At 40.1% G+C, this 25,185-nt stretch overlaps 1 protein-coding gene across 1 annotated transcript in view; it reads right to left on the bottom strand.

The window, feature by feature from the left end:
- Positions 1-25,185, bottom strand: part of ANKRD42 (ankyrin repeat domain 42) — a 1,245,350-nt gene that overhangs the window by 1,101,577 nt on the left and 118,588 nt on the right. The window contains exon 2 of the mRNA XM_044071151.1: positions 15,841-16,004. Within this exon, the coding sequence (XP_043927086.1) occupies positions 15,841-16,004 (164 nt within the window). The remainder of the gene's footprint in view (positions 1-15,840; positions 16,005-25,185) is intronic.

The raw sequence follows: 25,185 nt of genomic DNA, 5'->3' as shown, positions 1-25,185 counted from the left end.
CATACAGAATTATATTTTGGAGGAGGAATGAGGTTTAAGAGAAGGCAGGAATTGAATGTACTATGTAATGTTTGACTGACATGACTGTACAGAAGATTATATATGATGTATAATGTTTGCAACTGAAGATATGTCATTATGGTTTGTTTTCATTTATATAAATTTATGACTGCCTATATAAGAAGTGATATTTCAATAAAGATGTTTCTTGTTTAAAAAAAAGGAAAACTCAGAAACTACTTTAGGCATAAATGAAGGGTTTGTTTTTCAAAGGCAACCTATCCTTGTGAAAGATTAGATAAATTTGATTCAATAAGACCTTATAACTCAGATAATCTTCTTGCTAAAGTCAGAGCAATGAGTAACACTGTTTTCCAAGATACAAACTTCAAATCAAACTCATGAGCAGGTTCAAAAGGAAAAAGTACAAATTAAGATATTAAGAAGGAGCCATTTGTCTTCTAGGTAGATGAAAATGTAAATCTCATTTCAAGAATTGTTTATCTTGATGCAGCTTATAAAGGAGGATCCATAGGCAGACAAGAAGAGTGGTCAAGAAAGTAAATCTTAGCAGAAGAGTAAGAAAGGCCAAAGGATAATAACTCATACAAATACTGTAAAACCAGAAAATTACAGTCATGAAATGATCTTGGTTCTTACTTTGATACCAGCTATATACTATTCTCCTCTTTTTCAAATATCACTTTCTAGCAACAGGTCTCTTAGCCTCCTTTAATACCTGCTGCATATCCTCAGAAAACAGGTGCATAAAAGGTATTAAAATTCATAATCCAGGCAGTGAGCCAAAGAAGTTGAAGTCTGTGGTGTAACAAACACCCCATGTGTGTGTGAATAAGTCCATCCTAGTATGAAGCTTGAGGGAATTGCTCCTGGCCATTTTCAAAAGACGGGAGAACCACTGTTGCCTCAGCCAAAAAGGGGTCACCACAATCATGCTGAGAAAGTCATTCTAACTCTTTAGAAAAAACCCTTGTTATCAGAGGAAATGGCAGAAGGGCATACAAAATATTCCCATCCATGAAAATGAAAAGATATCTATCTATCAGGCTTTGTGCAAGGAATCCTGGAGCAAAATTTCTTTAACTCTCAGTTGTGCACTGAGACAAAGGATCTATTGAAGAAGTTCCCCACAATTGGATCAATTCCTGGAAGCCCTCTGAGTTTAATTTATTACTGAGGGTTTTTCCTGGTCTTGCTCAGCTTGTCTGCAACAATATTTTGCTCTAATAGAATACAGGAAGTCTGATGGAAAGACTGAGTTGAGTTACTAGATCCTAAGCTACCATAGCTAGTCTGCAAAGGGATAATGATCTAGTACCCCCTGTTTATGTACCACATCACTATGGTTCTGTCATTAATTACGGCAAGAGGGCCTGTAGTCCAAAGATGGCTTAGGGATCTGACAGCATTTGTAACTGCCATCATGTCTTTAACATTTATGTGTCTAAGTCTGACCTGTATTTCCACACACCCTGACCCTTCATACTCCTACATAGCTAAGTGGCTCCCAAAGCAAAGTCTAAGAAATCTGTGGTTACAAACAGACACAAGAAAATATAAAATAACTGAGAAATGTAATGTGATGACAGACATCTTTTAGATCTAAAGTTACACAGGAACTGCAAGGAGAATGAGGGATAAAAGAGACTAAAGGGCAAGCATCTTAAACTTTGATGTGAAGATTCAGAAAGGAACAATCTAGAACTAGTCTCCAAGTTCCTTCCTCTTTCTTTGGCACTAGAAAGACATGACCACTTCCTCAATAGGTAGGGCTGTGTATCTCTTTATGTGATAGGTGCTATGTTGATATGTTTTAGTTAAACTGAATGCAGTTTTTATGATTCCTTGTTTTTCAAATATGTTTTGATTGTGTTTATTATATTTTGTATATATATTTACTGTATTCTTACACAATAGATTGTTTTAGCCCCTTTGAGTGATATATTTAGCTGATATGTCATTCATGCTGGTTATGACGTTTGATTGAGGATTTATGCAAGATTCTTACTAAGGCTCCTCCCATTTCCTTACGATACATTGGAGCTTTGGGCTTTACAATGGATATGTGTACTGGATTTTTATGTTTATGAATGTTTTTCATGCTCTATTTTGGAATGCAAAGTTGTATGAAGATTTGTGTTTTGATAATGTATATGGAGACCCTGTGTTATGCAACTTTTTAAAACAGACCTTTCAGTATGTAAGTATATAATTCTACTGTTTCTTGAATATGAACCATAGAGTTTACAGTTATTAAAGGTACTTGTTTTAATTATTTTTACTAATTATATTTATTTATTTATTTATTTATTTATTATGACATTTTACAACACTGTTTGTCTATTGGCTTGTTTGGCATTAAATAGCTGATTGCTTTTTTGAATGTAGGATTGATGAAGCAGTCATTGTACTGTGAAAGTGTTCACCTTTTGTATTAAACACTATGCATTGCTTTAACCTGGTTCTGGATTGATTTGTTTAATTTTGAAAGTTGTGCTGCAGCCGTGTTAGTTGCTTTTTCTCTTTTTTATGTGATAGTCACTGTGCTTTAGCAACTTTCACTCAATGGACTGCCTTTTCTTGTTAATTTGGAATTCTGAATGCTAAAGCAGAAGATAAGTATACCTTTTTCCCAAATCTATCAAAAGCTTTCCTTCCTTTGTCAGAAAGAATAGGATTAGCATTTAAATTTAAAATTAAATTTAAAAATTAGTGCGACAACACAAGATCATGATCATGGGAGGCTAGGAATTGTGGGAGTCTAGTTAATAGTTAGGTACTTAGTCTGGGTTAACACAGGGGCATAGCCAGTGTGATTTGAGGTAGGGTTTAAGCTTGCTTTTAAATAAGCTGACAGAGGATATTGAGGTTAGCTGGCTTGGGAGGATGTTCCAGGCTTTACCTACTGTATTGGAGAACAAGGTATCACCAGCTAAGTTGTTGGATTTTGATATTTGTACAAGTAGGTTATTAGCTGACCGTAAGGTCTTGAGGTTATTATAGGGGATGACTAGGAATGTAAGTATGGGTGTATTTTGAGGTAAATACAGGATCTTATGGGCTACTATTAATTGATTGAAAAGTATTAAATTTGGCAGCTCTAACCATCCTAACTGATTCAGATTGATACAGTGATGAGTTCTATATGAGGCCCCAGCTGCAAATCTGGCAATATTGTTGTAGGAGGATGTAAGTTTACTCAGATTACTTCTACATATTTTGGTATAGATAGTGGAGGCATAGAGTAAGGTAGAGATGAGGTGGGTACGAGCAATAGTAACCCTGGCTGGAGGTGTAAGAAAGGGTTTTATTCTATAGAGGGAACCTAGTTTCTTGTTTACTATTTTTATGGTGTTATTAATGTGAGGTTCAAAGGACAAGTTATCTATTAGTACCCCGAGTAGTTTGGTGGTTGGTTCAGGAGATATTGTAGTTCTATCATTTGAAGTAATAGTAAAGTTAAGTGGGGAGGTTCTGGTGGGGTAAATAGTAACATTTTTTTTTTTTGGGGTTAAGGATAAGATGTCTTTGTAGGAGCCAGTTTTCAACTGTACTAAAGGTCATTTGGGTTAGTGACTGAAGTTCTGATTGAGAAGCAGCAGTGCATATGAGTGTGGAGTCGTCAGCGCATTGGATACAGTCAGCTTGAGGAATTACAGAATGAAGGTCATTTGTAAAGATGGAGAAGAGTAATGGGCCTAATATAGATCCTTGCGGGACCCCTAGAGTGACTGGGATGTGGGAAGATAAAGTATTTTCCCATAGTACAGCCTGTTGCCTGTTATGTAGGCATGATTGGAACCACTGTATAGTATGGTTGTCCAATGACAGGTTTTTGAGTGTGTCTATAAGGAGGTGGTGATTCACCATGTCAAATGCTTTGGACAGGTCAATAAAACAGCTGAGGATAGAGTATCAATATTACGATTACTGTTAATATGGTTAGTGAAGGATAAGAGAGCAGAGGTGGTGCTATGAAATGGTCTAAAGCCATGTTGACAGGGTGCTAATAAATTGTGATCGAGTAGGTAGGTTAACAGTTGTATGTGTATACATTTCTCCATTATTTTTGCCAAAGGAGATAGAATAGCTATGGGCCTATAATTGGACAACTCTTTGGAGTTACCGCCTTATGCAGGGAATTATGTGAGAGACTTTCCAGATTAGGGAATAGATCCTTCAGAAATAGTTCTGTTAATGAGGATGGATATGGGGTAGGCTATGACTTTAGCAGCTTTTGCAGGTATTCTGCAGGTAATTTATCAGCAGAGAGAGTAGTGGGTTTAAGTTTCTGTATGAGGTTACAGATAAGTGAAGTGGGCACTGGCTGAAAATGAAATTGATGAGAATTATTGGTAAAGGTTGTGGCAGAGCCTGGGATGTTAGGGGATAGCTGGTTGGCTAGGGATTGTATGGTTTCAGTGAAAAAAGTATTAAATGAGTCTGCTATTTGGATGGGATTGTTGTGATCAGAGCCAGAGGGAGTACTTGAGCATCCAGGGTGTAGGAGGTTATTGATACCTCGCCAGAATTTTTGGGGATTATTTTGGTTGGTTTGTTGTAGTTGGTAGTAGTAGTTTCTTTTATCGGCTAATATGGCTTTTTTTGTTTCATTTCTTAGCTGTCTGAATTGCAGGTGGGCTGAGGAGCTTTTTGTTGAGCGCCATTTGGCCCATTGTTTATTTCTTTGGAGGATTTTTTGTTTGGTCATTTTGGTGAGCCATGGTGCCGGTTTGGTTCTAATTCTAACTTTGCGTAATGGGGCATGGCTGTCTAAAATGGTTAGAAATTTAGAGTTAAAGTATTTCACGGCATTATCTATTGGGAGGTATTTCAGGGGTGACCAGTCACAGGTGACTAGTTCAGCTTGAAAGTGAGCAGGGTTAAAATTTTTGGTAGTGCGAATAGTTCTACAGATGGAAGAGTTTAGGATGGCAGTTTTTGTTCTGATTAAATAGGTAAGCAAGTGATCACTTATGTCCTCAGGGAGGGTGCCTGTTTTATAGTTTAGTTGGGGGGTATTAGTGAGTATCCAGTCAAGGGTACTAGTTTTGTTGTTAGTTTTATTGGTGCGGGTTGGGGATGTTATAGTTTGGGTAAAACCATATAAGTTGATATGAGTAGAAGGCTGCTCAGATATACAGGAGTTCCAGTTAATGTTAAAATCTCCAAGTATAATGGTTTCTTGGGGGTAGTTACATGAGAGCCAGCTGAGGATAGCCTCTAATGTGTTGATGTTATTGCCTAGGGGAAGATAGACACATGATAGATATATGGCTTTGCTTTTGTTAAGCTGAACCTTAGTTAGAAGAATTTCTGCATTGTTGCAAAGTGGAGGTTTGGAGTCTAACAAGGTAACTTGTAATCCATTCTTATAAAGTATGGCTACGCCTCCTCCTTTTTTAGTGTTACGGTCACGTCTTATGATATTATAGCCAGGGGGTAGAACTGCACTGTCTTGTATTGATGGATTAAGCCATGTTTCAGACAGACAGAGGATGTCAAAGGAATAAACATCAATAAGGGCATGCAGGTGAGCTATTTTGTTACTGATGCTATGAATATTAAGATGAGCTATCAGGAGAGAGTTGGGGGGCTTGGTAAGTGTCTGTGTGATTGAATTTGTTGGTGTATCAGGCTGTGTAGCTGTGATAGTGGTAGGACCTGGGTTAGGGTGTATATCACCATCTAACAGGGAGTGGACCTGAACTTTTAGGATGAGTTGTAGAAGTTTAAAAATTAGGTTCTTATTTTTTCTAGCCAGTGGGTTACATTGGGAGATGTGATGGAGTCTATGAAATATGGCTGCTGAGTACTTAGCTGAGCTGGGGAGGTTGCTAACACTATGAGTGGAGCTGGGGGTAAGTACAGAGGTGTGTGTGATGTTGGTATGCAGTCCTAGGAATCTATGGTGTTCGTAGAGAGTAAGTAGATAGGGAATGATAAGTATAATTAGGAGTAATAATAAAGGTAAGGGTTTACATGATCCTGGAGCCATTTGTTTAGGTTAAGGTGGTTAAATGTGCTGGTGGTTAAAGGTGGTTAATTATGCTACCATACTAGGTATAATACTGCTCACTAGATATAGCTTTTTAAATGTTCCAGTTGGGTGTAGTGTATACAAGGGGGCAGCAGCAGCATCATAACTTTGGCATGAGGGGTTAACAATGGCAGGATGGTGGGCACTTCCAAGATGGCTGCACACTGAGTACTAGCTTAACTCTAGCACTTGCAGTGTGAAAAGAGAACTCAGAGAAGGATAGTAGGCTTTTCTGTTTATGGGTAAATTTCAGTAACTGGCTAGTAAGTGTACTGCCTGAATGCCAGCAAAAAGGAAATGCAGAACACCTAGAAAAATATCAGGTACAAAAAATGAGGAAGAAACGCTGACTGTGGAAAGTTCTGTAGCTGTTAAGCAAAAAGCAATGCAACCTCCAGACATGACTTCCAGTAACCTACAGGAAGATATAAGACAACTGCACACAGACCTGGTTAAAATAAATGAAAAGCTGATGGCGTACATCAACACAAACAACAAAAGGCTGGAAAAATGGAAGAAGCTTTAAACAGATATTTATATGAGGTGATAAATCTGCAAACATCAGAGGGTGAAATGAAGAAAAGGCTGGCTGACTATCAGACTACTCAAGAAGAACTGTTTCAAAAAACAATAGAACTGGAGGACAGATCACTTAGGGAAAATCTGAGATTCTTGGCTATACCAGAGAATCTGGAAGGAACAGACTGCATAAATTTTATGAAAGCACAAATAAGCAACTGGACTGGTATTCCACAGCAGGAGTTGTTAGTTGAAAGGGCACATCATGTGTATGCTCCAAACCTGGCTTATGAGAAAGCAACCTAGACCTTTAACAGTAAAGATGCAATCCTACCAGCAGAAGGAGATGATTTTGACAAAACCACATCAGAAGGACAAAAAACTAAAAGTGGGAGACAGCAGAGTGTTTGTGGTGAATGATTACTCATTGTACACCAGGTAGAAGAGGAGTAAATTCATTCCACTATTCAAGGGATGTTGAGATGCAGCTGTGAGATTCAAACTGCTGTATCCAGCTTTCTTCAAGGTATTCTTTCTTGGGGTGACAACATCATTTTCTGATTAAGTACATGCTAAGGAGGATATACAAAAGTTTGTCCAACAAAAACTGAGCTGTGAAACAGAAGGAGATTCTGCTTCTTGTTCTTCTGATACTAAAGATCACAGAGAAACTGGGCCTGTGAAACCTTTTCCACTATTTCAACAGAAAATGTTGGAGAGAAGGAAATGAGCATGAGAAATGACTAGAAGAACTGACAGTACATTGGAAATGAAGCACAGACAGGATTTGGGAGATGATGAACATTAACAAAACCAGTAACTTAATGTGGAATAACAATGCAATAACTATACTTGTGAAATATGACAGAACAAGAAAATCTGGAAATATTGGAATTTCTCAGAATTTGTTGGACTTGTGGGAGATTCTAAAGTGTATGCCCTACTTCATGTCATTAATGTTCAGAAAAATGCTTTAGGGAGGAGAAGAGAGGGGAGAACGTTACCTGTAAGTAAATAAAACATTTATTTCTCTTAATAGTTCTATTTTGTGGTGTATGGTTTTCTTTGCATGCTATAAAGTAAGTGTAATAGGGATTGTAAATAGGTGTTGCTGCTCTTTTTTCCCTTTCTTTCTCACTTATCTCTTTCTTCTTGTTCAGAAATGTAGGTACTGCAATGTAAAAAAAAGGCATGGTTAAAAGAACATGATAACAGAAAAAATAATGTGCCTTTTCTCATTCTTGCATGGGGGAATGACTGGATTAAGGATCTTAGAATGATTTAGCAACAAGTTTTAAAAGAAAGCAAGTAAATGAAACGGAATATTGAATATTATAAATCTTTTTTCTAGCAAATGAATGTATGTTTAGTAGCAATTCTGTACCTGGCCCTCATGTTTCCATGGAGACAATCTGATAAAGAGAAATTGGGTACAGTCTGGTGCAGAGTGACTAGCTGGGGAAAAAAAGAAAAAAAAGAGAAACTGGCTAGGAGATAATATTCTCTGAAAGCATTCAGGGATTTTCTCAGCTGGGAGAGCTATAAAGATAAGACAAAAACAGTTAGAACTTAGTAGAAGCACAGGCTACACAATGCATCTTAGTATGGATAACATTTCCTTTAGGTTTCCTCAAGTCTGTGGTTGTGGCTGTCAGTCTGAGACATTTGCTCCTATTAGGAAGGTAAAACTTCAATATTTCAAGATGTACATAGTTTTGTCTGTTAGTAGTAAATTAATAGATTTAAGGGGGCATTGGGGTTTGCTTTTTGAGGGCTTTCAATAAAACAAAAAAGCTTTGTAAGATGTGACATAGGCTCTGATGGATATGACAAGAAACAACTATATAAAAGCTCAAGCTGCCAAAGAGTGTATTCATGTGAAGCAAAAGCTGGTACTAGATATTTACAAAAATGGTTTTATACATAAAAGGTGGGAATAATTACTTTTTAAAACAATGATGCTTTCTGTAATGTATTTAAATGTCAATGGTCTCACATATAAATAAAAAAAAGAATAGTGAGCTATATTAAAAATGTAGAGTGCAAATAGTTATGGTACAGGAGAAACACTTGGAAAGAACTGAATATGTGAATTTGACAAAGAAAGTTTTTCAGGATGGTTATTCAGCATATGTGGGACAAATGAAAAAATGAGTACTTATATTAATTGCGAGAGGGCCTCCAATACTGATAGAACAGGATAAAAAAGATAATAATGGCAGATTTGTATTTATATTAATTGCAAGAGGAGCTCCAATACTGATAGAACAGGATAAAAAAGATAATAATGACAGATTTGCAATGCTAAGGGGCTACTGGCAAGAGAGGAGGATTACACTGGCATGTATTTATATTCCACCTAAAACTGTTATAATGGAGCTTAAGAAAATTCTGGGAAAAATAATCAGTTTTCAGCAAGGAATATTACTTATAGGTGGGGAATGGAATTTGATATGTAGCAGTAAAGATGTGTCTGGGTAGTGCCCAGAAGGTAAAGTATAACAAAGGAGGGCAGATTTTTGAAGAAATTTATAAAAATATTTGTCATGGAAGATGTGAATTTGGTAATAGGAGTTCGAAGTGAATTTACATATTATTCCCCAATATATAAAAAGTGGGCTAGGCTACACAGAATTTACATTTCAGAGGAACATGTGCATTTAATTGAAGATCTTGATTCACACCCAATAACTATTTCAAATCATGTGCCAATAATAACTAAAATGAAAACACAGGGTAATAAAATAAAAATGAGACACTGGCACTTTCCCACCTAGCTGACGAAAACAGAGGAATTTAAGGAATGGGTAGTGGAGATTATTCCAGAGCTATTCGAGAGGATAGAAATTATTTCTGAAAATACAGCTAAGGAGTGGGATAAAATTAAGGTGGAGTTTAAAAATAGGGTAGAAATAAAAGAAAGGGAGCTATGGTTAAGAAGTAGCAAGAATTATTTAGAGTGGCTGACAAATGTTAAAGTATTGCAGAATTCTCACAGAACAAGAAGAGGGTCAACTGCAGAATGTTAAGCAGAGAATAAAGGATTGCCTTGATAATATACATAAGTTTAAAAAGACTGTGGTTAAGCAACTATTTTTTTGCTAATAACACTACAGCATAAAAACTTTTAGCACAATGACTCAGGCAGTAGAAAGGGCTGTCGCCTATAACAAGGACGGTAACAACAGATCCTGTAGCGGTATTAGAAATATTTTGGAAATTCTAAGAAAGTCTGCGTAAAACAGAGAAATATAGAAATCAATAAAATATATAAATGGAAATGTTTACAGAAGAATTAAATATGCTAAGTTTAGAGGTAGATGAGGCTCAATTATTTATGGTTAGGATTGGAGGAGATGAGATAAAAATTGTGATGTATAACCAATTTGCAGGAAAGTCAACAGGAATAGATGGGATTCTTATAGAAGTTTGGAAACTAGGAGGGAAAAAACTGATCTGGAAGGTTTTAACAGTATTTTAAGAGAAGTACCAACATCCTGAAAGAAAGCAGTGGTAGCTCTAATACCTGAAGAGGGTAAAGATCCATCAGACCCAGCTTCATACAGGCCCATTTCAATACTAAACCATGATTATAAAGTGTTCACATCTAATGGCTAAAAGAATGGCAAAAGTATTGCCAAAATTGATAGATATGAATCAATGTGCTTTTGTGTAGGGGAGGCAAAGATTTGACAACATTAAGAGAACACTGATGATCCAGAGGGAAGCAGAATGTAAGAACATACCATTGTTGTTGGTGAATCTTGATGCAAAGAAAGCATTTGACAGAGTAAGCTGGGACTTTTAACGACCAGGGAATGGAAACATCTGCATTTCCTGAAAAAAGTATAAGGTTGATTAGGATGATATATGAGGGATAAGAGGTGAAAATTAAAGTGCGTGGGGGTCTTCTCTGATAATTTCTGCTTGAGCAGAGGAAACAGGCAGGGGTGTCCCTTTCCCCTTTGATAGTCACATTACATTTAGAACCACTGGCAAAGAAAATAAGAGACTCAGAAATTCAAGGATGTAATTGGTATGGTAGCCATAAAAGCTGGCTCTGTTTGCATATGACATTATTTTATACCTAACAAAGTCAGAAAGAGACATTACAGTGTTGTGGGACATTTTGAAACAGTTTCAAATCTTTTCGATATACAGAATTAATAAAGCTAAAACAAGGACAATAGCAGTAAATTATGTACCCACATATGAATTGTTTCAGCAATATCCATATTTATGGGGACATGATAAAATGAAGTATTTAGGAGTATGAATTAAAAAAATGATTCTGGTATGGCAGCTAAGGATATGTAGGAAGAGACTAAACAAAAGATAATACAAAAACTGAGAAAATGGAAGCTTTGTTATATGGATATGGATAGCAAGATACAAACAAACAGTTAAAATGCTTTTAGTCCCATTAGTCTTATACATAGGTCAGGCATATTTTTATCGACCAGAGGAAAAGTTGTGGATAGCAATTAATAAAGAGCTGAAGGACTTTATCTGGGAGGGGAAGATGACAAGAGTCAAGTGGAATGAGCTGATTCTGCCAGTAGAACAGGGCGGATTGGAATTACCTGATTTGAAGGGGTATTTCAGAGCTACACAGTTAAGGCTCCAATAAAAGCAGAAAACCATAATTCAAAGTGGAACGGGATGATTATGAACTAAGGGGTAGTTCAGGAAACACATAGAGACTGAGATTTTGGATGCAGGTCTTTAAGGAGAATAATAGTAATCATACAGAATATTAGATCCATAAAGTAGCAGAAAGTATCCTAAGAATGGAGAAAGGAGATTCTGATGATAGGGATGACTGCAATTAGGGAAATAGACAACAGGCAAGAGGGGGCTGGAATTTATTGGTGAAAACAGGCAAAGGAGCCAAGGTATTGGGAGCAAATAACTAGGGAGGCAAAGATAATAGAATGGGAAGATGGCAAGAATTTATTTGGACTGCAGGTTAGAGACTGCCTTCCTATCAAGGATTGATATCACAGTATAAGCAAAGAGAAATAAATAGGGGTGGGGGGTCTTAAATGAAAGACCAGCACTGGTAGTTTTTAGTAGAATCTAGAACAGAATCTGCCATTAAAAAGAAATAATTAGTACAGCATACAAAATATTGCATGATAACTATAAGAATCTACCAGAGGAGGTTAGAAAGGATTGGGAAGAGAGACTAGATAAGCAATTCACAAAGAAAAAGTGGGAGGATATATGTATGTCTTGCCAATATGCAACAAAATCTAGAAGATTTAGGATTTTTGCCTGGAAATGTTTACATAGATATTTATATACCCCAAGTAGTCTCCAGAGAATTTTTCCTCAGGCAGACAGCAAATGCTGGAGGTGTGACTGAGAAGAAAGAGGTAATTGGGAACATATTTTCTGGGAGTGCAGTGAGTTGGCAGACTTTAAGGATTCCCTGTGGGATGCACTGTCAGAGATGCTGGGTGGGCAGATTGGTCTGATAAGGAAGATGATTTTTCTGAGCTATGATACAGAATCGGAATTGCCTAGACATGGTAAGGCCTTGCTGTGTCTAATAATGGTGGCTGCCAAAAAATCAAGCTATGATACAGAATCGGAACTGCCTAGAAATGATAAAGCCTTGCTGTGTCTAATAATGGTGGATGTCAAAAATGGAAATCAAAATCTAAGCCATCTATACTAGAAGTAGTGAATATAGTAACAGAGATAAAACTGGAATTGAGATCTTTAGAAAATGATAGGAGCAAATTACATAGAAAAAAATGGCAATTGTGTGAACAATGCATACAAGGGAGGAATAAGGTTTAAAAGGTGGCAGGATGTAAATGAACTATGTAATGTTTGACTGAAGATGATCTGTTAGATTATAAGTGATGCATAATGTTTGCAACCGGGAGTATGTCAGCATGTTTTGTGATGCAAAATGCTTGCAAATAGGATTGCGTTGGTGTGGTTTGTTTTCATTTATATAAATGTATTTTTGTCTACAGTAAGTGATGGTTTAATAAAGATATTTCTTGTTTAAAAAAGGCAGGAATCTAATAATTTATGTAATGTTGCTTAAGTTATTTGATATGTAGAAATATATGTGAAGTACAATGTTTATGAAATTACACTTTGATTACTTTTATATGAATGTAAATTTATTGGTGTGACAAGTGATAATTCAATAAAGGTGTTTTGAAAAAAAATGACGGCAGCCAAATCCTGGCACAGTTTGTGATACTAGTCTTAGTGGTAAACATGGGTAATGTGATCACCTTATCCCTTCCCCCTTCTATAGACACAGTTCCTGAACCTGTACAACCAAACCAATAGGCCTGAGATGCCACAGTAGAGCAGGATGGATGTGATGAACACATTAGCACATGAAGCATGCTTATCTTTAGCAGTAGAGTCACCCTTGGTTGCAGTCAGCTCTGCTGAGTGTGATGAGGACATCAGGAGTTGGTGTATTGGTATGCGGCTATGTCATGGGTGCTGTCCCCTCTAGATCTCATCTATGGGCACTACTCAAGGATTGTGCAGGGCTATTATACAAGAAAAGGCAGAGACCAATGCAGACATAGCTGAGCTGATTGGGGTGGGGTTATCAATAATCTTTGTGAAGCTTGCGAGAGTGCCTGGGCCACATGTGCAGTATTACGGAGAGGTGGCATCGATAAACTGTGTGGTACAGATGTTCCTGTAAGTCTACCCATCACAGCCATCCTACATCTTTACTCTTTAGGAGTTTTGTGACAAGCAAGTCACCTTTTCAAGGGGCTCCTTTCCTTCTGGCAAGTTTTTCAAGTTCTGAAGATGGAATAACTCTGAAAGCAATTATTCCTTTAAAAGCAACAGGTTCTTTCATTACCTCCGATGAGGTCCTATCCTAAGAAATACTTTCTTCTCTGTGCTGTGAAACACAGATTCTAATGCACCCCATCACTTCTTTAGCTTTAGGTACACTAAATTAATGGTTCCTTACTATAATTCTGAGACCTGTAATTTTGAGTCCTGAATTACAAAGAATGCTGTGAAATTACAGCAGAACAGTGAATGTTGACAATTGCTATTCTCTTCTACATTTTTTTTTTTTTTTGCAAGGGAGTAAGCCCTTCCTCACACCCCTGCTATTTACAAACTCAAAGAATGTCATACCCTAAAGAAAAATGAATACTCTGAGACACAACCATCTCTGACTTGGTATACACAACATCCCATTTTTTCCACATTCAGTGTCATTATTACAGGATTTGCTGTTATAAACTGTTATTCCAAGGTCTTTCTTCTCTAAACAACCTTTATAGAAATAGACAGAAATAGTATAAAACGTATATACCTGTTCAGGATTGCTTGCATCTAAGTTCATTATTTTCATTAATTCATACTTGTAATTAGAGTAGACCTATGTCCCTAAAGTATTTATGGTTTTCTGAAACTTGGGAACCCTTGTATCACTAATTGTAATGGACCACATTTCAAAGCATCTGTATACTTGATAATTCATACTTTTCTAAGCAGCTTTAGATCTTGTACAGGAAACTGAGCATTATAGGTAGTCATACTGATTCTTTCAGGAAGACATTACTAAATAACTGCCAGAATGAGAATTACCAGTTTTATGAGAATATCTGGCTTACCTGTACCTATAATACTACCCTGATGAGAGTAAAATAATTCATTCTAACATTCTCAGGATGGAAATAAAGAAACTTATCTGCATTTTTTATAGTTTTCTTGGCTAACTAAATATCAAAAGAGGATACCCAGCCATTTCTGAGTGACTAGCTATAAACCCATCAGAGGTCTGGCCCCCTCTAACTTCTTTCCTCTCATACAAGCATATACTCATATCCATATCCATCTCTCCAGGACTGCAAATACTCTTATCCCAAAATGTCACACAGGATGAAGTTGACTTCTTCAAGGACCAATTATTTTAAGGTAATTTGGTCTGAGCTTTTGGTAATTGTGTTTTCTGTTGGCATGGGGCTTCAACTCTGCATCTCCTAAACAAGGAGGGAGCCCTTGAATCCCTCTCTGCTCTAACTCTGACATTACCAAGCCCAGGGTAAATTATGACAGAACGCTTGTGAAATTTCCATTTGTCTGGCTGCTACGGTCTTCCTCTTACATCCAAGAAAAACGCCTTTCACACATCTAAGATTCAACATGCTTTATCAAGCAGGGGCCCTGCAATGCTAAACAACTAATTCTTTTCAAGAAATTTTAAGTTGCATCTTTGTTAACATTTGCAACTGCTGCATATTTTAAGTTTCATTTACTTTTTTCCTGTCAGTTGGACTGTCTACTTACCAGGTTATCTCCACAAGCATCTTTGTCTCTCACAAATAGTCTCTTTCACTTTCATTCCACCACTTGCTACTCTTATGTTTACTGTCAAATCTATTCTATTTTCTGAATCTGTACACTATTTCTATTAAAATGTATTCTTATCTCTCCCTTCAGAACTCAAATTCCATCTAACAGTCCTCCTTTCTCTCACTTTTTTCTTTCCTACTACCTCTTCTCTAAAAATGAATTATTGTAAACCTCTGTCTACTGATGCAATATAAATTTGATTTTATAAAAAATATTTCTAATAAGCCCATTCCTGTGGAACAGAAGGATAGACTCAGATGACCTATGTTTTATCAGTCTGCATGAGAAATGGAATGAGTGGGGCAGGAGGACAGGACTGATCAGTGACTTTGCTTGCTGTTTGGGTGACACCCATTGAGAGCTGTTGGTAGTACAGCCTGTGGAGTCCAATGAAAAATATGTGCTGCTCCAGTGTAGGTGCACAGGTTAGGCAGCAGTCATAAGGGGAAGCTTGTGTGCTCCTCCCCCAAATGCAAGCAGTATAAGCATTCCTCAGAAAATGCCAAGGAGTGTTAGGAGCTTCTGGGGCTGGGACGGGGAAACCCTGAAGTCTGTCTGGATGATGACCCTGAGATCAGCTTTCACCTGAAGGGGGAATTAATGGGTTAATGAAGGTTCTCACCCCCATAAGGAACAAATGGGCTTTATAGGTTATAGTTGGGGGTGGGGTTGAGGGTTGGCATGCAGAGGGCTTTAAAAATATACGCATTTCTAATGCTTACTATATATATATTTTTTTTCTTTCATAGCGAGAGTTAAATGAGCTGTAAAGTTAAAAAGTATTACTCAATGAATCGCATTACTGGCACATTTGATTTCATGACTTACTCATTAGATGGTTACAGTACTGCCTAGTTTAGCACAACTCAGATTAATGATTAAAAATTCTTTACCTCTAAACTCCCTGAGTGGGCTGCCCAATGCAAAGGAGTAAACTTGTGTACTGGATCAGGATCATTTATACTTGCACCATTCTTCAAGAATGAAGCAACTGCTTCTGCATCACCTCCACAAACTGCATCATAAATGCTCTGAAAATTCATCTTTCGTCTTACAACTGCAGGATATCAAACAGAGAAGAAAAAATCAGAAGAAAGCATTTTATTTCAAGTTACATAATGATTTTCTTGGAAATTTACCAAAGAGTTTTTTTTTCTCAGCTCTGTACAAGGATATTAGCCTTCTTAGTAAAGCTGATCTCTGACCATTCCACATGCAAAATGTTGGACACAATAAATCAGTTCATTAAAGCTCAGAGTATCATAGCCGGCTTTAGGCACCAGTGAACCCTGCGGATGTGGGGGGGGAACCACAGCAAGTTATGTCATCCTGATATTTTGAAACATGTCTGTCAAACTAACAAAAGCTATTACAGCAATTTTTTATACTTAGAAACCAGGTGGATAATGACTCTTACTTGCAACTCCTTTAAAATTCAAAGATATATCTGGTTATAGTAACAGTGTTTTAACAAGTAACAGGCTTCACAATTCCATAAAATATTTTACCGCTGATGTAGTGCCACAAACCCTACTGGTGGACATTAACTTCACTAAAACGAACAACATAGCCAGCATTAGCTACCTGCAATACCCATGGCTGCAGGGGGGCCCTTTAACCATCCTTGACTGTGTGGGGACCCCACAAAAGCTACTGCTGGTTAAGGAAAAATGAGGATTAAAAAATGTATTAATTTCACAATTACACTCCTTAACCTGAACATGGCTGTGATATAACCCTTTTAGGATAAAGGTGATAATGAGCACGAGCAAGATAAGCACTAGAGAGATTAACAGCCCAGAGTGACCGATCTCAGTGCATATCTTGCATCTTAAGAAGAGCTGATGATTCCAGTTTTCAGGGATGGTTTTCTCTTTCAGGGAGTTTTATTAATACTGGCAGAACATGTGATACTATAACTCTCAACTTCTTTGCTGAAGAATTCAGCTCAATGCCAAAAATAATAGCAGAAGAAAGTCTCCAAAATTAAGAACACACTTTAAGTATTACTCTAATTCACTTAAAAGTTAATACAATAACAGCTATTGCATCAACATGCATTTTTTGGACAATAAGAAGTATAAAACTCTGATGTCTGGATTTATTGACTGTCTGTAATTCTGAATACTTTACCAGCAAATCAAACTTTTTTACAAAGGACAGAGCAAAAGTATGAGCAAAATCAGGGAAGGTCAATGAGGTAAATAAGTGACTTACTCCTGATACTGTTTGATGACTGCTAATCAGTAGTCGCTGACATGGTGTGACAGTATCAGTGTTGCACAATGTAGTGCTATTTGCTGAAATATGTACAAGACTAATATTGCTACGGCTTATGCTTGTGTGTGTGTTTGTAAACAGTATCACTGATTTTTATCTGTGCACACCCAGTAATACTAGGACACATATGTTATTCTTCTGGGTATCAGTAAAACCTACAGCTAACAAGTAATTATATTTCAAAAGTAAGGCATAAAATATATTACAAGTAATACTAGGACACGTATGTTATTCTTCTGGGTATCGGTAAAAACTACAGCTAACAAGTAATTATATTTCAAAAGTAAGGCATAAAATATATCACAAAACAGTCAAACACTTAGATCTTCTGGGATTCCGATGGCCCATACTCTGCATACTGTATAAATGGATACAGGAGGCTCCCTTAATCACCCTTGACTGTGTGGGGGGCCTCACAAAAGCTGTTGCTGGTTGGGGAAAAATGAGGAGGAAAAAATGTATTAATTTTCTGATTATGCTCTTTAACCTGAACAGGGCTGTGATATGACCCTGTTAGGATAGAACTGATAATGACCACTGCTCTCAACTACACACATTCTAAAACCAGCCCTGCTTAGATGTATGTATAGAAAACTGCTGTAGGTTATGGGTGCTGGTGGTGGTGGGGGATAGGGATTGTGTGGTTATTACTTCTTTAATTTTCATCACAGTCAAACCTTAGAGGTGTGCACAGGAGGTCAGTATAGCTTATGTTTGGCCTAAGGACAGTGCGGTTATTGTTTGTTTTACTTTTCTGACAGACCTCACAGGTGTACAAAAAAAGGTTACTGTAACTTCTCTAGGGTCACTTTACTGTCTAGGATCAATAAAGTAGAATACGTTACTATAATCATTATTTTTTTCAGTTTCCTCACAATCCTACTTCAGGCATGTATACTGGTGGCTGTCTTTGGGGGCTACGGGTGAGGAGTGAGGAGGCATGCTATGCATATTTACGTCAGCAGTCACTTGAAATACATGACTGTGACAATTTCTGCCTCTGCTTTCATCCAAATCTAACACCAGTGGGATGCATAGACAGTGACTGTCTTTTTTTTGGGGGGGGGGGGAGTTAGGGAGGCAGGCAGTAATCTGAGATAGACCTATGTATCCTCACAACAATTGGTCTGTTAGTTTATTGTCAGCTACTATTTTGTCAGCTTTGAATATTTAGCCTTGATCACAACTTAATATCTTCCTTGAAAGAAAAAAAAATAAAAATGAAATTATTTTCTTACTCATGATTTTAGTTTTGGCCTCTATTGAATTAAAAGGATGGGAAAATGCTCTAAAGTGCATCCCAGAGCATCTATAACCCTATGGCTTCTTGGAACCCTGGCTTATTTGTATTATTTCCTAAATGATTACTACTGTGCTGTCTTGGTTAGGAAAGGTATGTTGAAAGGATGTCAGGAAAGCTAAAGCTGAACAGAAACACTGAATTTTTCTTTGATCAAAATTTATGTTTATGCAATCATTGGATGAAAAGGTTTGTGTGAAAAGGAAAAAAAAACTTAAAAATGCACTTCAGAGCATATAGAAATTCATGGTGTCTTGAAAAAGCTGAAGAATAAGGCAAAATGTGAGAAAAGAAGTACATTGTATGGGGAGCCCAACATGGAGAGAAACAGAGGGGAGGACTGGAGGGTATGTGTGTGTAGGGTGTTTGTGTGTGGGGAGACTGAAACAGTAGGACTATGGTGCCATTTCACCCAAGTCCAGACAGTTACATAGAGTTGTTGTGATGTATCATTGTTGCAACTAAATGACAGTAACTGTAAATGTCCCTTTGTGAGATGGGCCGATATAGTATGGTATGTTGACCTGTTATAATGTAAGAGTACTATAGCTACAGGTCTGTCTGTGAATACTATTCCTAAAAGTTTGCAGTATGAACTAAAAAGATGCTTAGGAAGGGTGACAGTGACAGGGTGATACTTACACTGGAAATGCCTAACTTTTAGTTATGTACTCACCATAACTTCAGATGTTTGGGATCCATCTCGCCTACATTCTGACTGATGGGTTCGGAGCCAATCCTCGGCTCCGACTCAGCACGCTTATGCCAAAGAGCGAAGTCTCTTATTGGCTGAGCTTACTATATCCCAGGATGCACCACTACCAGTCCCCCAGATCTAGTTTGTCCGCATACATGCACACACGCATGCACTGCTTATATAACATTGACAGATGATACAAGATAAAAAACAGTAGAACCCAAACCGTTCAATCTCTTCTGATCTCGAAGGCAGGGAAGGAGGGTGGGTATTAGGAATGTAGGCGAGATGGATCCCAAACATCTGAAGTTATGGTGAGTACATAACTAAAAGATGTTATGTGATCCTATCTCGCCTACATTCTGACTGATGGGACAGCGTCCTAGCACCTAAATCCTGGGTGGCTCACTGGAAAACACTCCTGAGTACCGTGGAACCAAATGATGCTCGTCCTTTAGATGCCACATCCAATTTATAGTGGGAAATGAAAGTGTGCGGGTTGGACCAAGTAGCCGCAGCACAAATTTCAGAAATAGCGAGCTTGGAATGGAATGCAATAGAGGTAGCCATAGCTCTAGTAGAGTGAGCTTTGACAGATGTTGTAAGTTGCTTACTTGAAGAGGAATAAGCTTGAGTTATGCAATCTCTGATCCATTTGGCAATAGTAGCTTTAGTGATGGTTTGACCCAGTTTATTATCTGAAAAGGACACAAACAATTGATCTGTTTTCCGAATTTGCTGAGTCCTATCTAGATAGAAGCGTAATTGCCTGTGAACATCCAACGTATGGAAGGTATATTCCGCTTTGTTTGAAAATTTTGGAAAGAAAACTGGTAGCTCTAAAGATTGTTGGAGACAGAGATTAGAGCAAACTTTGGGACAAAAGATGGGTTAGGTCTAAGTGATACTCTATCCTTGTGAAAAATCAAGTACGGTGGTTTGATAGATAGGGCTTGAAGTTCTGAAACTCTTCTTGCAGAGGTAATTGCAATTAAGAAGGCAGTTTTCCAAGACAGATATTTCAACTCACATGTAGCAGCTGGTTCAAAGGGGGAAGATGTTAAGGCACGAAGTACCAAATCAAGATCCCACGGAGGCAGGATGAAAAACTGGGGTCTTAAAAGCACAGCACCTTTCATGAAAGTTTTACATAATCTGCTGCTCATCAACGGTGGGTCTATGGATTCGTGAAATTTGGAGATAGCTGCTAGTTGGACTTTAATAGTAGAGACTGAAGATCCTTGATTAAACAAGGATGTTAAAATTTCAAGACCTCTGGTAACGGGCAGTAATAGGGTCTAAGCCTCTGAGTTGAGCCCAGATAGCAAACCTCTTCCACTTACTGTGATACAATTTCTTAGTGGTGGGTTTGTGGGCTGAAGATAAAATGTGAATAACTTCCGGGTCCAAGGTGTGATTTCTGACTAAAGTCGGAAGTGGAGGAGCCAAGCTGTTAATTTCAAGGTGTGAAGGGACTGGTGCTGTTGTCCCGACTGATGAACCAGAAGGTCCGGAGTTAGATCCAAGAACCAAGGACCGTCCAGAGTATATTTCTGTAGGTAGGGGAACCATACCTGACGAGGCCAGTACGGAGCAATTAGAATCATTGTGGACCCCAATTGGGAAGCTTTCTGGATGACTTTGGGGAGGAGTGGAATCGGAGGAAAGCATAAAGCAGTCCTGTTGGCCAAGGTTGGACTAGAGCATCCGTAGCTGCCTCCCTTGGCGGGGTCAAGGAAAAGAACCTTTGCACTTCGTGTTTTGTGGTGTTGCAAACAGGTCGCAGCACGGAATCCCCATCTTTGAAAATCTGAGCTGCTACTGTTTGTTCAGAGACCACTCGTGAGGAGAGAGAATAGTCCTGCTCAGTCTGTCTGCCAATACATTGGATTTTCCTGGAATGTGGGTCGCTACCAGGAAGCGCTTGGTAGCCACTGCCCATTCCCACACCCTCATGGCCTCTCTGCAAAGGGGTAAGATCTGGTCCCTCCTTGTTTGTTTAGATACCAGACCACCGACATGTTGTCTGTGTGGATGGCGATAATGCCTTGAGGAGAAACTTGTGGAGGCTTGTAGGGACAGAAGTACAGCCCTCATTTCCAACACATTGATATGGAGAAATGTTTCGTTTGGAAGCCAAGAACCCTGAACTGACCTGCCCAGACAATGCCCTCCCACCCGTCTGGGAGGCATCCGTCAAGGTGGCCACGGAGGGTATAACAAAAGGTCTTCCCTGATTCAGATTGGATGGCAGAAGCCACCAGCGGAGGTCCCGTTTGCGTTTCTGTAATCAGTATGTGATGATTGAGGGGGAGATCCTGAAAAGACCATTGTGTTGATAACAGCCACTGAAGAATCCTCATGTGCAATCTTGCCAGAGGAACTAGGAGAACCGTGGCAGACATTGAACCTAAAAGTTGCAGGACCATCCTGGCTGGGGCTTTGGATCTTAGAAGCAGGGCTCGGACTTGATCTTGTAATGTTTGTATCCTTTCGGTAGGAAGGAAGATTCGCATTAATTTTGAGTCTATCTCTGCTCCTATGAATCTTATGCGCTGAGAAGGCAGCAAGACAGACTTTGACCAGTTGAATGTAATTCCCAGGGAAGCACCCAGGGAGATGGTGGCTTGTAGGTTCTCTAGTAGTAGATGCCTGGTGGTGGCAGTCAGGAGCCAGTCGTCCAGATAGGGAAACACTTGGAATCCGAGACTCCTCAGGTGAGCAGTCACTACTGCCAAACACTTGGTGAACACCCTGGGGGCTGTGGTGAGACCAAAGGGCAGTGCACAAAATTGGAAATGACTGTCTCCCAGGCTGAAGCGCAGATACCTCCTGGACGCCTGATGTATCGGTATGTGATAATAGGCGTCCTTGAGATCTATGGAGCACATCCAAACATCTTTCTCCAACAATGGGAGAATGGATTGTAAAGTGACCATTCGAATTTGGACTTCATGACGGACTGGTTTAGTTTGCTGAGATCCAAAATGGGTCTCAGGTCCCCTGTCTTTTGGCACTAAAAGAACCTTGAGTAATTTCCGGATCCGATCTGGTCTGTGGGGACCGGTTGGATGACTCCTTTTTCTAGCAGCTTTGAAGCTTCTACGGCTGCAATTTCCCTTTGACTGGGTGGTGGATCCGGGATTTTTTTGGACGGTGGGGGTGAGTGTGTGAAGGGAATGGTGTAACCTCCGGCAATAATCCGAAGCACCCATCTGTCCTGAATAATAGACTCCCAGGCTTTTAGGTGCTTGGCAAAACGGCACCCGACTGGCTCGAGCAGCACAGCCGGGCAATCCCCCATGGAGGGTGGGAGGCTGAAGTGCCACGAAAGGACTCGCGGTCTCCAGTGTTGCGGGGGCCTCTGCCGCCTCTGGGACGGCGTCTCCCAGAAAAATTTCCCCATCCTCTGCCTCTGGAAGGCAAATCTTCCTGCTGTTGAGGAAAGAATTTCTGTGATTTGGAACCACATCTTCCCTCCTCTTTAGCCTTGGGATAAGGCCAAAGGGAGTGGAATAACGTGCTCCTACGGCAGATAAAGTCTTTCCCTCTTGCTCACAGCGGGTAAGAGTGTCTTTTACCTTGGGTCCAAACAAAGAGGACCCATCAAAGGGAGCGTCGGCAAAGGAAGACTTGAAGGCCTCCGAAATGACACAAACAGAGCCAGGCTCGTCTCCGTGAGAGCCACACCTGTGCCTGCCCGCCCCTTCGCCGCATATGAAATGAGCCTCATGGACGAGTTAGAAATTGAGGTAAGGATAGCCAACTGAGAGCTAACCGACTGGGCTAGCTGCTCAGGTAGGTTACCTGAGAGGGAGTCTGAGAGCTCCTTGACCAGATCCCTCTGTAGTCTGGTGAAATGTGCCAAATAATTCAGGGACCTCAGAGTAAAGGCGGCTGAAGTCAGGGTGCGCTTCCTGCAGTCCATGCACCTAGACTCCTTATTAGGAGGATGGACGGACGTTGAAGCCTCTGCCACGTCCTGCTGGGTAGCAGATGCCACCACCATGGCATCTACAGCCACGCCTTTGTTAAGAACTCCTTCTCGGGTGGGGCAGACAAAAATTTGTTAGGGCGAGAAGGCACTGGTTCCACAGTATCTGGATGTTCCCACGCCCTCCGACAAACCAAATCCAGGAGCTCGTCGAAGGCGGAGACACCCAGGAGGCGGAGGGCTGAGCCAAGGCCTTGAGGAACACCGACTCATCAGCGGAGGGTTTGGAATTCCAGCCGCCTCGTTGTTTGAGGATCTCTAGAATGTCTGCAAATGAGACATCATCCGAGGATGACTTTGGGGACCCCTCCGCATCATCAAGATCAGTGTCCGATGTAAGAGACTCATCGGGGGAGTCCACGTGCTTCCTCTTGCACAATCTCTTCCTTGGGGGCTCCTCCGAAGATAACTCCGAAAGACCCTCAGGAGGAGGGAACCCCACTGGGGGTAACCTCAGGCCCCGGGGCTCCGCTGCCTAGAGACAGGGGAACTGCCAAAGACCCAGTCTCCATGCCAAGGGAAGGTGCCGGTAAAGCCGTAGAGATGGCCGAAGAAGACTTGGCCAATGCACTCCTCATAGCTCTGAAGGCCGGACCCCCAGAATCCTGGGAGGGTCCAGTCTCCGGAGCCATGATAGCAGACAGAAGTCCCGCGGCTGAAGCACCGAGAGGGAGGCTTGGAACCGACAGCATTGGTCCCGAAACGTCACCCCCGGGTCCGGCCGAAGAAGTCCGTGTGCTAAACTCGGACCCGAAGGCCGGGGTTGGAGTAAGGGTCGGAGCCGACCCTAGAATCTCTACTGGCTCCGTCAGCACCTGCTCCGACGGAGCCGAAGCAGTCGGAGGAGGAATGGCAATGGAATGGGCTGTCGGCTCCGAAGCCAAGTGGGTCGGAGCCGAAACTAATTTCTGAAAGACTGGGGACTGGAACAGTCTTTGGAGCACCCTGTCTATGTCCGAATCTGACATCCTTGATGACCTGGAAGAGACCGAACGGGTCCAAGTAGGTCTCTCCAACGGCTCCAAGGGACTAGGGGACCGGCTCCGAATCGACTCGATAATTATCGGCGCCGAAGGAGTGTCCAAACCAATTTCCATCGGTGCCGAAGAGGGCTTCGGCGCCAAGGAGGAAGTGTCTGAGCGGACAACCTTCATCGGCTCCGAGATCAGTGGAGCCGATGAAGGTGACCCGCCTCTCGATGCCCCAGCCGTCGGCTCCGAACCCAGAGGAGTCGAGGCTGGAGGCATCGAGGCAGACCGTTCCGCCCTCGGCTCCGAAGTCCGTGGAGCCGAAGGAGAAGCCTGCCTATGTCTTTTGGCGGTCGGTTCCGACGGACTGGTCGGAGCCGACACCCTTTTCTTTTTAGCAGGAGAAGGAGAGGAAGCCAATGCCTCTTCAAATGAGGGTTTAATAAGGCCTTTTAAAATAAGTTTATTTTTCCTCTCTTGGAGGACCCTCGAGGAAAACGTGTGACACACGCTGCAGGACTCCTGCAAATGTTTGGCGCCCAAACAGTATACACAGAGAGAGTGATCATCTGTGATCGACATTTTGAAACTGCACTTAGTGCACTTTTTAAACCCTGAAGGCCTAGGAGCCTGTGACATTATGGCAATCAAATCAGTGAACTAGCCAAAAACACAAAACACTCTAACTATCACAGAAAGATTTCTTTTCTCTCTCTCTTCTTTCTCTCTTTTTTTTTTAAAGAAGGATTGTCACAAATAGAAAAAAAAAATAAGACTAAAGGATCTAAGACCCCTAAAAATAATACGGGACTAGCCAGACAACAGACTGACAGGGGAAGGCCCTCAACGCAAATGGGACCTTTAGTCAGACAATACTCAGTCACTACACAAGAATTTCACCAAGAAAAATCTTCACTCACACACAAAAAACACACGATAACTGTTAAAACAGCTTTTTGTTGAATTTTAAGGAAAACCCTGACAGGAAAAGTAAGTGAA

This window comes from Protopterus annectens, chromosome 5.part0, assembly GCF_019279795.1.
Source record: "Protopterus annectens isolate FY-2018-M chromosome 5.part0, PAN1.0, whole genome shotgun sequence".
Classification (NCBI taxonomy): domain Eukaryota; kingdom Metazoa; phylum Chordata; order Ceratodontiformes; family Protopteridae; genus Protopterus; species Protopterus annectens.
Note: the sequence above shows the minus strand (reverse complement) of the source record. Positions and strands in the feature narration are given on the sequence as shown.